The 15522-nt window shown below is 40.2% G+C and overlaps 2 protein-coding genes across 3 annotated transcripts in view; one reads left to right on the plus strand and one right to left on the minus strand.

Moving 5' to 3' along the window:
* mob3c (MOB kinase activator 3C) lies at positions 1-12246 on the minus strand. The gene is made up of 5 exons (XM_042481697.1): positions 12044-12246; positions 6772-7225; positions 2983-3594; positions 1341-1543; positions 1-508 (listed from the first exon to the last, which is right to left on the minus strand). The coding sequence occupies exons 3-5, from the start codon at positions 3398-3400 to the stop codon at positions 479-481; spliced, it is 651 nt and encodes a 216-aa protein (XP_042337631.1). The 5' UTR covers positions 3401-3594; positions 6772-7225; positions 12044-12246; the 3' UTR covers positions 1-478.
* elovl1b (ELOVL fatty acid elongase 1b) overlaps positions 11542-15522 on the plus strand; it is a 20134-nt gene continuing 16153 nt past the window's right edge. For both annotated transcript variants that reach the window (XM_042481690.1, XM_042481683.1), the window contains exon 1: positions 11542-11675. The gene's annotated coding sequence lies outside the window, so the exon portion shown is untranslated. The remainder of the gene's footprint in view (positions 11676-15522) is intronic.

Below are 15522 nucleotides of genomic sequence, written 5' to 3' on the forward strand. Positions count from 1 at the left end.
TGTTTTTGTACATATTTATGTGGTACTGTGCAAAAAATACATTTGCAAAAGCACTGATCATTTACAGGCTGGATTTTTAAGTTCACACCATAAAAAACATCATAAAAAATACAAACTTTCATTCAATAAAATAAGACTCCAACGCCGTATATAAAAAGATCAAACAAACATACATGCACAGGAGGAAAGAAAAAGCACAGTACAGGAGTACAGGAGATGTATTATAAACAAACACAAAGTCCTACATAATGATGGCATCAAGCACCACACTTACTGTAAATAAAAACCTCTGTGAAGGCGGAGTGTCACCACATGAAGAAGTGTGGTAAGCTAGTGGACCTTCCCAGTAATGCTTAGAAAATCACTCATACAACTTTATGTAGAAACGTCCTTTGTTTTGAGTGTTTTGAAGCCGAAGATTTCTCACAGGGCTCAGATAACGTGAAAATGTAAACTCCTTTTGTCCATGTGGTTTTGTTTAATTGCATATCTTCTCGGTCATCTCCTTCTGTAGGGAGAGCAAACACAGGACAAGTTCAACACATCAAATTCATATTGTACAAGGAGATGAATGAATGCTAGTGCAATCTTATCTTTCAACATGAGAAACATCATTTCTTGTGAGAAAGAAAGCCGTTGCAACAAGAAGAATCACCTCGGGCACTAAAGGTGGTACAATAAAACAGGGTCTGTTTAGAAGATTCATCTTTTCCGTGGCGTGTTGACATAAATTTCTCATTTTCGTTTCACTTTATGAGGGGAATTACACAGCCTGGGCTTCATAATGATGATAACTGAAGCCTTTTATTGACGCTGGAAGCACCATTCTCCATCTGCTCATATGTGATGAAGGTCTCTTTGTTGGAAAAAATAAAAAAAACAACAACTACACAAACTGACTCATTACATGACTGCAAAAAGTCAACAACTTTTCTTCTGAGAGTTTCTGCTTCAAACCAAACAGTTTTCTATAAAGCAGTTAACAAGTTTCTTTCATGGTGGAAAATTGGGGAAAAGTGAGAGCTAATTCTATTTCTAGTGTCAAATGGAAAATTATTTTTATCTAAGGGATAAATTGTCGTCTGTGCTGCCTCAGAAGACAAAGATTGCTGTTACTTTCCGCTGGGAAAACACACTGACATAGGGATAACGCTCAGCCTCACAAAGCATGCTGCACAACAAGATTATAGATGGCATGATTGCTGATATTTTCTGCAAGACTGACAGTTATGAGACTGATACTGACAACCCTCCAAACACAAAACATCCATCTCAACCTCTTTATCCCGCTCCCTGTTGTCAACCTCCTTCACAGATCTGAGCTCGCGCTATAGTCTCACCAGCGGCTCCAGTTCAGAGTGATCAATGAGGTTGAACTCCGAGATGAAGTAGTAGTAGTGCTTGTAGCAGGTATTGATGTGGGCCTCTGCACCCATGCTGCAGATGCTGTCAAAGTGATGGATGTAAACGTGCACAAACACCCGGAAGAGACGGCTCAGGATCTTCTTGCACACCTGCTGGAAGTTCTTGGGGAAAGGTACACCTAGTGTGGAAAAAGGAGACACGTGTGAGAACATTAGTAGACTTCCACCTGAGAAATTGTTTCATTAAACCTGAGACAAAAATGTAATCATTTTCTATAATTGCAACCCATCATTTTGCAGATGTAATATCATGTAAGTAATTATGATTTCTCCTAAACAGCATTAATATTGAGTACTAGTCAGTGTCAGACAGAGCACGACCTCTTGTCAGGTAAAAGAGACACAACAGAGAAAAGATAGGTCCCAAACTTAATACTCTATAGAACTTTTATTTAAAAATATATAACAACATGATTTTCAGTTGCATGCACCTTCAGTCAGTCTAAAAATTGCCTTTATGCTTTCTGTCATGAGAAACGATAAACACCTCTTGCAGTTGATGCGGATATGCAAAGGGCCACACCACCTCTCCGACATAGGCACAAGACACACAGACTTTTCGTTGGCGTTGTGTCTCTTTGTTGCCATGCACCGTTATGAGTTTTTGTGTCTCGTTGTTTTGTGTCTTTTTGTAGTCGTTAGGTCTCTTTAGGGTAATTTTGTGTCTTACTGAGGTAATTCTGTGTCCTTTTTAGTAATTTTGTGTCACCTTTTACTCATTTTGTGTCCCGTTGTAGTTGTTTTGTTTCACTTTGTAGTCATTTTGTGTGTCTTTATAGTTGTTTTTCCAGGATTTGCAGTGTCTTTTTGCAATTCATTTGCATCTCTTTGTGTCTCTTTGTGGTCTTTCCCTGGTCCCTGCATGTTAATTTAAACTTTGACATTTTGCAGGTGAATGCCAGGGCCCCCCCTGACACTTTGGGCCCCTGGGCCTGTGCACAGTAGGCCTTTTTAGTAATCCATCCATGCTTGTACCTGAAATATTCTCTATTACTTGATCCTTGAAGGGCTGTAAAAAGGTTGGGAACCTCTGCACTAGAGCACATCGTTCTACATATTATGCTTACAGTATGCATCAATTTTCTTTGCCTATTTAGGCTTTGGAGGATTGTGAACACACTGGGTAAAAGGAGGACAGACTCTTGCAAATCCATCACTTGCTAACAAATAGACACAACCCATTAGCACCTATGGGAAATTTGGAGTTTTCATTTTACCTGACCTGTATGAACTCCCAGAGGAAAATTATGCAAAATCCACACGGTGAGGCTCTTGATTCTCTCCTCTCATAAAAGCAGATTGTCAGAACTGTTACTGAGATAAAATACCACCACAATCACTTGTTCAATCTCCTAAATGCCAAGCTCATTGTTTCATTAACCTCTGCTCGAACTTTATCATCCCATTTGGGATTTTAATGAAGGGGAACAGCATTGCACTCCAGGCTGACACTTCAGCATTGATGCAGCGCAGCGTCTGTGCAGGCAGCAATCAATCACGTATTAGGTTACACACTCAATAAAAGTCTCACGCCTTTATTTATAGACTCCTCACACACCTACTCTGGTGGGGAAGATGTCCTCATTATTGATCAGCGACTCTATCCAGTCCATCAGCAGGTTCATGTACTTGAGAGCTGGCAGCTTGGTGGGTTTCTTGTAGTCGTCGCCATCCTGCCACCTGTACTCGTACCTCAGCCCGCCAGACATGATGGGACATGTGCGCTCGGAGCAGTACTCGCTCACCGTGCCATAAATCAAGTTGATCCTGTTAAAGAAATCCACCACGTGAACCGCAATCCAGTCGCTGATGTTTTCTCCCTCTGGCAGCTGAACTACTTTCCTCAAGTCTAAGCCAGACTTGAGCGAGGCCTGGGCTTTTTTGTAGAGTTCAAATCGCTGGGTGCCCGGTTCAAACCGTTTCCTCGGCCTGAATGTTTTGTCTTTGCTGAACACTTGTCCAAGACACAACGCCATTGACTCCGTGGCTTCCCCTGAGATAAGGGGGGAGTGAGCTCTCTGGAATAGTAATGTGTTTTGAGTTTGATAAAGCGTGACCTTCCTGAGAGATGCAACCAGGCTGGATTCAGCTCGGAAATCTGGTCACAGGGGGTCAGCTTCTGTCGTGCACAGATTGCAGGGAGCTCTTGTTTTCAGAAGGTGGGACGTTTCTGTGAAGAACAAACAACAAGAGAAGTCAGAGGCCTCTTCTTTTCTTGCCAATCCACTGCTTTAGACCAAAAATTGCATATGACCAAAACATCAAAGGTATAACTACAAACCATATCATGGTCAGATTGTTTACAAAGGGGCCATATAAAACCGAGAAGTAAGCATGACATCAAAATTCCCAAGTCAAACATTTTCAAGAACTAGATCATTAAAATGACTCATGCAAGCCAAAGTACACACTGCACAGAAAACTGTATTCCCCCCTGAGGAACTGAGGATCCTAAATGTGCTTTTATTTCCTCCTCTGCTCTGTGTGATCAAGATGACCATATGACAAGATCTTCAGTGGCACCCATTGATAAAAATAGCAAGTTTTACTCAGTTGTGGAAGAATTTAGGCCACTTGAGTGAAGCATAATTGGGAAAATGAATAGCGTGCAGCGGCTTACAAAAGGTTAACCACTTCTAGAGAGAATTGTGAAAGAAAAAGTCCACTGCACAATGCTCACTTTGCTCTGAAACAGCACAACTTTTAAAGAACATTCAGGTGACGACAAAGCTCCCATACTGCAAAACGTCAGATCTCAAATTCCTTTTTAAAAATCAAGCAGGTGTAGGTGCTGCAGAAACTACTCTATCCACAGAGAAATGCACATAGTCTGTATTCAGATACTTCGCCTTTAACCCTTTGAAACCATGTTTTTTCTTGTGCTGCATTCAGACACCTTTCACATGCATTAAAACTTTTGAAACTCAAACCAACTGGCTTGATTTCTGAGCAACTTGGTGAGAAATGTCCCACAAATTGCAAGGAAATAGGAAAAGGTGACAAGAAAGTGACTGAAAATTACTTTTAAGAGAGAGAGAGACAGAGAGAGTGAGAAAGGGAGATAAATTATTATGTTAATATAATTACAAAATAGGGGAAAAAGTTCTGAAAACTATTCAATTCATTATTATTTTTTATACTATACTATAAAACCATAATTCATCTTGCTATAATTCCCTCTTTAAAAACCATCCTACTTATCCTTTTTAGCGATTTCAGATCATTTTCTTGTAACTTGTAACTTCTTCCTGTGTTTTTGAAAAGACATCCAGCAATTTTCTCAGGTTTTAAAGAGCTAAACAAGCTGTCAGGACCTCTGAGAAGCTGCGATGTCACAACAGCGAATTACAGTGTAGTCACACCCACACTGTCAGTGACAGAGATATGTGAAATCAGCAAATTTGTTAATTTTTGTTATCATTTTCAAAAATGATAAATATATAGTCATGGTCAGGTCTGTCTGAAGTTTGCGCTTATTTTGTGTTGTTACTTTGCTGTTTTGTTATCTTTGAAAAACCAAATCTACCAGCAAAAAAGCGAAGCAATGTGCTACTGTGGACACTGGCCGCAGCAAAATGTATTTTAACCACCTAAAAAATCAATATCAGTGAAAGTTTAGGCTATATTTGGAATATTTTTTTCACTTTACCTTACACACTAACCAGTCAAGGCAGCAACAGACCAGCAATTCACTTGTTTTGCGAAGTAAAATTACTCTTTTTGTCTATGGTGTCTGGTCGCTTTGGGACAACAGTTTCAGTTTCCTGTTGGAAAGGACTGTCAGATGGCAAGGCGACGCAGCAGAAATATTCTAAATAGAGTGTACACACACTGATATTGATCTTTCGGGGTTTGCATTTTTTTAGGTGGTGGCTAAAAATCAACGGAGACAGTGTCGTTTCATTTTATGTACGTGATGCAGGGTTTTTCTTACCAAGTTAATGTAAACAAATTTGATTCAGTCTACCTAGAGAGAAACGGTTACTACAGTGCCATTACAGTCATTCCCCGGCTGCAATGGTGGTGCAGAGATGGAAACCTGGATACACTGACCAACCAGGGCAGACTGGGCTTTTCAGGAAGGGGGCTTAAAGAGACAGGCGCTAAAACAGAGCGTTTCAGACGGACATTGAGAACAGGTTTATTCAGGCAGACAGTGTGGGAAAAAATCATGTGTTATTTGAACATTACAGCATATAAACATGTTTCAGTGAAAACCCAAAATAAAAGTATGAAACAGAAAATGAGCATAATATCTGACCTTTAAGTTTAGTGTAAAAACACAAAGCATGGCAACCCACTCAGTTCAGCCTCCACACGCCCTAGATGACTGGTGATGAGATTCACAGCCTTTAAATTTATGATAATAAAAAAATGATATAAGAATTTGAATATTAAGTAAGTGGATTATTATTGGAAAATAAAGTGGGTAGTAAGATATAAAGTTTAGGTACATATCATTGTGTTATACTCCACTGAGTTATGATGTAACTGTATCAGATGCCTCCACAGACTTGACACTGCAGTCACATTCAAGTGACTGTGGTTGCAACATGATACTATATCCGCATTTGTGTCCCATTTTGAACTGCCGGCCTCAACATTTCCTGTGGTTGTTTCTCTGCGACTCAAATTAGCAGAAGTTTCTGTCTCTGCATTATCATCTGTGCTCACATTACAGACCAAGCACTGATCTGGAGGTTTGTTGTGAACTTGTGTTGACCTAGTGCCTCATTCGAGAAAACTCTCAGTCCACAGACTCCTCACTTCAAGTAGTCTGTTCACTCTTACTGAAAAAAATGAAAAAAAAGTGTTTGATATATGAGAAGGGTACTTTTTCTTTCCACTAGCTTTCACAGTCTGCCTGATTTCAGTTCATAACTCACCACTGGGGGAGCATGAATACGTGGTCATGAGATAGCTCTTAGTGTGTCCATAACAAAAGGGCTTCTGAGGAAGGCTCATGGTCATATGTGACACTCAGTGCTTCATTCAGGGAAACATTAAACTTGGACCCTCTGAGACACTAAAGACAGTATTGGTTTGTACCAAAAGTGACAGCATGTGGGACAGAGTGTCTTAAATTCTGATCAGTTTACGTCTCCCTACGTGCCTAAACAGCCTGCAGACTGGAGCATGTCTGATCACGCACTGTTGGCATACTTTCATGGTTTCTCTGGAATTTGCCTCAGACTCTGGAGACCAACCAAACTCCCCTCAAGACCCGACACATAAATGAGACAGAAAAAAAGAAGGCACAGCAAGTCTCGGATCAGAAATAAAGGAAGTGGGAGAACAAAAACAACAAACTAACGTTACAGAATGGAAAAAGCTGTCTGCACTGTACCTGGCTGAAATCCTACAGCGGAGAAATGTGGTGGAAAGTTCAGGGAGGATTCAGGCGCCGGAGCCCTTGACTTCAAACTCTCCGTGGAGGACAGATCCAGCTGCTCTGCCCTCTCGAACTCCTCTGGATCCTCTCCCTCTCTGCCGGGCACCAGCAGACCGAGAGTCTCCAACGTCACTCTGCAGCAAAGACAACACAGTAAAGAGAGAAAAAGTTGTTTGGCTTCTCTTCCTGTGGGTGATGTCACATCCTGACTTTGCCTTCTCGGATCTGTGTGTGTGTCTGTGGGTGTGTGTGCAGGACCTATAAATTGAGGGAGTAGAAGGGGTGGAAAGGGCCTTTCAAAACCCCCACTCGGCCCTCCCTGTTTTCCATTTCTTTCTTTTCTTCTCATCCTGCAGACAGAGCAGCCAGCCCACTTGTCCCACCAAAGTCCAGCCCTCTGGTAAAGGTCCTGAGAAAACAACCCCTCCTCTTAAGCCACATATAGGACAGAAAGAGCAAAATGATCCCACAAACATTTCTGGATGTTTGGCAATCCGTGCCACTCTTTTTTCTTTTCCTTTTTTTTTTGTGAAGTCTCAATAACATATCATTTAAATTCTTGGCCTTTTTAAGATATTGTCGTTGAACTTAACCCTAAATAGAGAAAGTGCTAGTCTCCAAAAAAATGCTTCTCCAAACACTGACCAAAAATGCATTTAAATCATGAACAAACAAGGCATGTTTGGCTGAAACTGTCTACTGGTGCCCTTGGGGGCTGAGTGCTCTTATGATAGCTGCCCTGACTGATGTCTTTGTGTTGAAGGTGAATGGGTGCCACTAAAATGAAGAGGGTGTCTGTTTCTGTGTAATGACACCTAACCTGCAAAAAGAAGACTCTTTGTGATAATTCCCTCCAGTATGGAATAATAAAACTGCAGGATTAGATTGAGTGTCATTTACAGAATGAAAGGTTCGCACATGTTTTTGATGAAGTTTTATGATATGATTTATGTCTTCTTAGTCGAGGAGCAACATCATCAGACAACTACAGCTAGATTTGTGATGACAGTTGCCTTTCTTTCCAGGATTAAAATATTGTAACAGTGTGTATACTTATCTGAACACTCTTAGTGTTTCAGCGAGTGGCAGCAATCAAGCCAGTAGCTAAATCAAAGTGGTGAGATTACCAAATTTGGAGTTCTCTGTGCATGGTACAACAGGCATACAAATGAGATTTTATTGCTTTCCTGAAGCTTTATCTCAAGACTCTTGATGTTGCCTATAATGGGAAGAATTCTGACCCTGATCTCACACCCATTAGGTTCAAGACGTACTGTATTTTTGGAGGTGAATAACATAAATGTTATCTGTGAGAAATAGCTGCTACATTTGATTGTGTTTACCCTCCTTTTTGGAACATCTGAAAGTAATTGTGCATTGTACTAAATAAGACTGATAATCTGTGGCCTTGTAGCACCTCTAATAGCCTTAGTGCTTGTGAAAAAAACGCAACCAATCAGGGGTGAGGAGTCCCAATTGCAACTGTCAGTCATGTCGATGAGAAGTAGAGTTATTCATATTCCACATATACATTCAAGTTTCTTTCAGAGTAAAACAGGTAGCATATTCAGGTTTCTCATAAACAGAGTATGGTGTTTGGTGTTAGACACATAAACGGGATGCTCAAAAAATCCATTCATAAACAGGTTTATTCATGTCAATGGAAACACACTCGTTTTCTGCTTGTGAACCGCGGTCAAATTGTCAAACTAAGCAGCACTGATGAATCAAGATTCTGTACCTGCATTGCCTTTTTGTTGCCCCAGATGTTTTCAGAAACATATTTTAGTGTGCTGTTTAGCTTTATTTTGGATAAACTGTAAATCAGAAAGTTGGCCTGGCTGGTGGGCAGTGTTTGGTACTGTATCTCAGCATGGCAGGTGGGTCTCAAACATTCTCATTTTACAGCTAAACAGTGCACTAAAATATGTTTTTGAAAACATTTGAGGTGAGAAACAGGCAATGCAAGAAGAGAGTCTTGATTCATATTTGATCAGTGCTGCTTAGTTTGACAGTTTGACATCACTTCAGCAGTAACTGACATGATTAACTCTATGATCAACTCTAGCTTTAACCAAAGACCTAAACGTATGATTATGAAATACTATTTATTATTTATGTCATAAGGCTATATATGTAATACGCATATAATATGGTGTAGTGGTAGCTGATAAGTTGGGTGTACTACAAGGTAGATGGGAAATTTACTTAGAGGAGAGAGGGCATACTCTCCTGAATATTCCAGTGGCTTTTGGCTGATATGTGTGCTTACTGGAAACACCCAGAAAAAGAGCACGGCATAAACCTGCATACAGCCTCCACTACAGCACTCACTGTGCATATTTTGTTGATTTTCTTCCATCTCTGTACTGCTCAAAGTTTATTTGAGACTTGTATATACAATAATGGACTAAACAAAGTTGTTACAGGCTGCAGTAACCCAATATTTTCAGTAGGGGTCACCATGACTATAATTCTGAGTTCTGTTTGATGACACTTTCTATATTTGGGGTTATTAGTGAGTTATCATCAGGGGAATACCTTTTTATTAAGACCAGCAGGTAGTTTGGGTTTAAGTGCTGATTAAATATTGATTAGTGCTTAAAAATTTGGCATAAAATGCTTGTATACTGCTCAGTGTATATAAAGGAAGTAGCCTAGAGGTAAGTGGATGATCACAGTTTTCAAAATTCAGTTCAAAAGGTATAAGCCACTGTTTGAAAAAAAAAAACAGGTTTTCTTACATTCTTTTACATACAAAAAAATGCATTGGCTAACCATTATCTGACTTACACAACACATTTGTCAAAAACTCCCAATAGTGACGACACACACAGGAAACTTGACATGACACAATGGCCTCCTGCTGCCCTCTGCTCTACTTCTGCTCTGCTTGTCACTGTCATCACCCAAAAATGTGACACAGGAGGAAGTGCAACCAGTCCAGCCATTTTTCCACCTTTGATTGTCACTCAGCAGTCACTGCTATAAGTCACTACAACCGTACAGCCAGTAACAACAAACACAAAGGTTAATGAAACCATTGTAGCTGTTGGTATAGGGAAAGCTGTTCTGCCTGTATGTTCAACTGTAAACATGTTTTGTTAGTGTCTGTTCTCCATTAAAGTAAACGTCGAATTAGAAAAAAAGACATATTTTAGGCATTTTCTATATTTTATACATATTTCAGATGCATATTTCAAAAATATAAAAGAATCAAACACCTTCTTCTTCTTCCAGGTTTAAAAGCTCTCCTGAGGCCTCAGGCTTACTGTAATAAAGGGCCCCGCAATAAAATCTGACGGTAAACCATTCTCTCTGTAATCCCTCTGTAATCATTACAGGTGCTCGCCATCAGGACAGCGTCGCCTACAACATTCCAGTATCTATATCACCTCACTTAAACAGGCTACTCACGTGGGATTACTTAAAGTCACATCAGATCCTTTTCTTTAATGTTAAATGTTAAATAAACTCGCACATACCTGAGCAGAGGTATGGTTTACATAGCATGAAATGTTAAACATGTTGCCGCTGCTGTTTGACAGACATGAACAAGCAGAGTTTTATCTTTACTGGGTATCAGACTGTGTCATTCATTGATCTGAGGCTTGGATAACAGTGTTGTGCGATGTGTTTTGGGGTTTTTTTTGTACAGTGGTGGCAGATAAACATTGAAGAGATAAAATGTGGAGGCAGGTAGGTCATGTGTGCTTTTAGCAGATTATTTTGTTGTAACTATCATTGTAACAGTACAACAGGTTGTACTATGTTAATTTGTATAGTCCCTATCAAATAAACTATATAAATGAATATAAAATGACACGCTGACAGGCAGCATCAGTTGATAATGTGACCGGATGGACCCCATGGCAGCTGTATGACACGCAGCTGGATGGCATCAGGTTGAAACACTGCCGGTGACAATGTAATAAAAAGAGCGTGAGGGTCCTGATAGGGCGGGTGGGTCCAACAAACCCCCAGTGTTCACTTCCTGCATGAATGTAGAGCCAAACCATTATGTTTTGGGGGGTTTTCTGAACCTAACCATATGCTTTTGTTGACATCTGTAATGTAGACAGTAGAGTCCACTCACAAAGCGATGATGTGCAACAACTTGGGATGAGAGCATGTTGTAATGGTGTGGATCCATAGCTTGTTTGAGATTGGAGGAATGTTACAACTGTCCCTGGTCTCCCCTACTTAGTGATAATCAGTTGCATGCCAATAGGCAGTGGAAAAGTAGGTCTAAAGCGAAGAGGAAAAACTAATTCCAGCAAGAAACACAAAATTCAGTACTCATCTGATGAAGAGTGATTACTTAATTATATTTATATTAGACAATTTACAACCGACCCTGCGCACTGGCACACACTTCTAATGTAGGAAACTGTTTTTTCCCATGTGTGTGTTTTTTGATTTATTGGGTAAATAGCAACTCTCCATGGAGACGTTATAATATGCTAACTAGCCTATATGCCCCTAATATCTTTCACTTTCTTCAGTTCAAAGACAAAAATGGCGTGCTTCTAATCTACCGTATACTAGAGTTTAGACAGGGTCACTCCCAGCAAAAGCAGCCTAAGCAACGTTTTTTGTTTTTTTTGTCTGAATAAATCTGCGCTGATTGATTTTGTATTGGTGATGACTGATATTTGATACATACGGTTGGTTACGTCCTTATTAGGCGACCAGCTCACAGCAGCGCAGAGGTGACTCCACCTTTTTCCAGCTCCATCAACGGTCTGAGTCAAGAGGAAGATTTAAGCGGAGAGGAAGAGGAAGCAGCGCTGAACTCCTCACACGAGCTGGGCGACGTTATCAGCCAGCTTTTTACAGTCTCCACAGGTTTATTTAAGGTGAGTACTTTCTTACAATGTTTTTATGCGATTAAACACCTCGCAACGTGCGCACTTGACGAGATTTTCGTTCATTTCAGGTGCATTTATTTTAAGGAGGGTGTGGGGGGCGCGCGCTGCCAATTTCCGTAACGTCATGTTTAAGTGAAATTCACTCAAGTGGCTTAATTTGCTTCTTTCTAAGTTTAATATTGTGGACCAAAATACATTTTGCTGCAAATTAAGAGCAGGCTGAGTTTTTTGGGTTTTCTTTTTTAAAGCAAAGTTAGGTGCGACTTACCTCTGACCTCGTATCCGGTGTTGTGCCCAAATGTGTGTTTCTTGAAAACATTTGGTTGCAGATTACAGTAAATTTGCAAAGCAATTACCTGAGTTATGTTGGCTATTGATGTATCGCCCTGTATGTGCCCGCTCCTCATCATTTGCACCTGCGCTGCGGACAAAGAGCTCATTGACAGCCGGGTCTCCTTCCGCTCTGCACAGTGGGTGCACTGCACTTTGAAGGCAATTGTGTCGATTGTAGCTGTCACACATCGTCATGTAAGAGATACATAGAGCCCACTGATGTGTGCATGCACGTGTAACAGGTGGGTAAGCATTTCTCCTAGTTTGAACAGAGTAAATCAAAAGTGAAACTTAGCTTTTGGCCACATGTTACAGCTGTTTCTAACGGTTTAACTTGAATCAGAGTGGACTCTGGCGCACCCATTTTTCGTCCATCCAGTTCCTGGGACGGTGTATTGTCCTGGTGGAGAACATTGAAAAGAAGTGGCAAGTTTCAGACAGAAGCAGGCCAGTCTTCTCAGTGCAAATATTGACCCCCGCTTCAAGCGTTAAATTGTAAAACTAACAAGGAAAAAGAACAAGTAAGACAAATTGCAGTTGGACATCCACAGCCGCCAGCTATAGAAAAATCACCCACTTTGCATCAAGTGATGAGGCCAGACCAGCGTCCCTATTTAAACATAGCTTGCAATAACCCACCCTCCACCTTCTTGACTTACTCTGTTACTCTTTTTTCACACATGCAGCGACGCTAGGTCCTACTAAAGTAGGCTCGTGTGCAGGCTGATTAGAGTGTCTGAGTATGACTTATTACTAGTATCCCACCAACCTCCCAGGTTGCGTCAAATCATGTCGAAGCTTCAAATTTTATTGGCAGGTACTTATCACTAACTCTTAAAGGCCCCTAAAATGATATTGGGGACAGACTTATTTTTTTGGGGGCAAATTTGCATCAGTAACTACCCACAGAGAGCAAATAACAAAATATGCATTCTTTGTCCAAATAGAAAAAAGCCAAAATATTGAATATGTTGCAGCAGCAGACCCTGAGCTCTTCTCTTCATGGAGTTCATGTTTCTCAAATGTCTCGTACTCGATGACCCTCGTTGATGTTTCTCTTCTCAGATAATTGCCTACTCAGGTAGATTATGGATCACTAACTCTGTGTAGACATGTAAACATTAGCCGTAGCTAACAACTGTGGGATGGAGACAAAGAGCTCCAAGGTCAACCAGCCCAGGTGTACTTCTGATAGTAATGTAAACACTGCAGCATTGTGACTGTTAACGCTCCAGCGATGCATATTGTTATCGCCTCATCAGCTTCAAATGTCGACACCTTGTCTGAAAGACTCCTTTAAGACAAGTTTCAGTCAGTGGAAAATGACATGTACTTTGACGTGTATTTTTCAAACAAGAAAACTCTTGCAGGCTGAGCTGGGTGTGTTTATGCAGCAGTCAGACTTCACACAGACCACAGTCTTCTCCTGTTGCTCACTGAGCAGTTGTAGTAAAGTGATTTGCTAGGTAGTGGAAAAATGTTAGTCATGCACGTTTCCCTCACCACATATTCCCTACTAGTCGGGTGTTAAAGGGATCCTTGTCACTTCTCAGTTACTTGGTTCACAGAAGCACGAAGCAAATGACAGTTTGTGACCGAGGGGTATTTGAAAACACTCGAGAGGGACTGCTGTTTCATAAAAAACGCCTCAGGCAAACTGTGAAAATGTCACTCTTTACTTTGGATCTGTGTGTTGTCAGTTAACCCAGCCCATGTTAGCTTTGTATGCTGAATAGTTATGTAAATAAATAAGTCAGTATATGAGGATGAATTGAGGTTCACAGAGCATCTCTGAATTCATTATTTATCCAAGTAAATGCATAAATATTGACCCCACATTAAAGGATAGAAACTGTGTTAAGTGACACTATGTGTACACTCCTTTGTTGATATTTTAGGAGACTGTTTTGTAATTCATGCTTCAAAGTTTGATGTGCTTCTTCCTTTGAGTAAGCTGCCTTATCCGACAGTTAGTATTTCATTGAGGTAAATGTTATGAATGCTAGTTAAGGGTTTAGTCACAGTTATCTTTTACAGCTTCATTTTGTGGTGTTTGAGTCAGTGTGGTTTTCAGGCCCTAAAAAGCTTGTCGAATGTACCATTGAAATCTAACCATCCACCCCCACCCATAGCCTTTGGTTTCATTGGATTAAATTGACTTTTTCTGCTTAAAAAAAGTTTGTTTCCTTTATTGTAGCTGTGGCTGTAAGTGGCTATTTCAGTCCCATTAAATATGTCATGATGGCCTCACAGATGTTTATGGCTGTGTTTTGACTAGCATGCAAGGAAAGCTGTGTTTCACATTTAATCAGTGATGACTTTTTTGTCCTGTGTTTGTTACTGTGCTTGTTGGGTCATGGTTTTGATACCAATATCTGCAGCCATGAATAGATAAGTCAAAGTGTTTAATAGCTGCATCGTCAGGTTTTGGAAAATTAGACCAAAGGTCAGGCTTTTAAAAACACACTTGTTACAAATTGTAAGAAAAGATATAAATGTTGAAAAGCTGTTGTCACAACTGGCTATTGTTTTCTCTGCGTGTGTCATTATCAGTTGTATCAGAAAATTCCAACTAAAATTTTTACAAGCATTGACACATGTATATGTTTGAAACGATCAAGTGGAAGTTCTTGTCATAGATGCATTTTAGGTATTCTTGAAAGACATGGATAGTGTCATTCCAGTCGTGGTTGAGTCTTACATAATCTCAACCTGTCTGTCGGGCGTGTTTTACACTTGCCCCACATATCAAGTCTGGAGTTGTTTAGTTAACGAGTTTGAGCGTGCTCGCTCGCATGAGACACCTACCAGGGCACACCCTTGAGTAGACGAGAAAAGGCTTTCAGTGAGGCAGAAAACTAAGTTTTTAAACAGATGAGGGATTCCCCTTCTGTAATTATTAGGTGCTGGTGGACCAATGTGGCCTGTCCTCTTTTCAGGTTACATGGTGGAGCCGAGGTTGTGTGAACTCAGCTTGTAGCTGTTTGGCAAAGCTGGAAGTTTCTGAAGTTTCTTGACATTTTGCCAGTCTTCCTTTTACATAGTCGTATTTTCTGCATCATTTTTGTCATTTAAATTGTCTGGATTGTAATTTTATTTTGTTGGTCTATTCTGCACATGCAACAGTTATTGCACATCTGTCCATCTTTGGAGAGCAGCTTCCTCAGTTGCTCTTGAGGTTTCTTCCTTTTTTTCCGTTTTTTCCGGAAGATTAAAAAGGACTTAGGGGGTTGTATTTTGTATAGTTAGTAAAGCCTCTTGAGACAAATTGTGTTTTCTGATAATGGGATAAATATCTAACAATGACTTGAAGTGAAACACTAGGTGTGGTTCCATGTAACTCTTTTTATGTGCATTTTCAATTTGCACATTGAAAAAACAGAGTGGAAATGCCCAAAATTCCCAAAAAATATTATTTAAAAAGTTTTTAGGCTTGGGGGCAATGGTGTACCGATAAAAGATTAATGCAACTTTGTTGAATAAAACCGTTTTAGTGAATTAA

This window comes from Plectropomus leopardus, chromosome 3, assembly GCF_008729295.1.
Source record: "Plectropomus leopardus isolate mb chromosome 3, YSFRI_Pleo_2.0, whole genome shotgun sequence".
Taxonomy (NCBI): domain Eukaryota; kingdom Metazoa; phylum Chordata; class Actinopteri; order Perciformes; family Serranidae; genus Plectropomus; species Plectropomus leopardus.

Bases quoted from the DNA above. Each gene is read 5' to 3' on its own strand.
- mob3c (XM_042481697.1), bottom strand. From the start codon at position 3,400: ATGGCGTTGTGTCTTGGACAAGTGTTCAGCAAAGACAAAACATTCAGG. The intron at 1,544-2,982 runs GTGTGTGAGGAG...TTTCCACACTAG, and splicing joins CATCTTCCCCACCAGAGTAG to GTGTACCTTTCCCCAAGAAC. The intron at 509-1,340 runs GTGAGACTATAG...CTCTCCCTACAG, and splicing joins ACTCTGAACTGGAGCCGCTG to AAGGAGATGACCGAGAAGAT.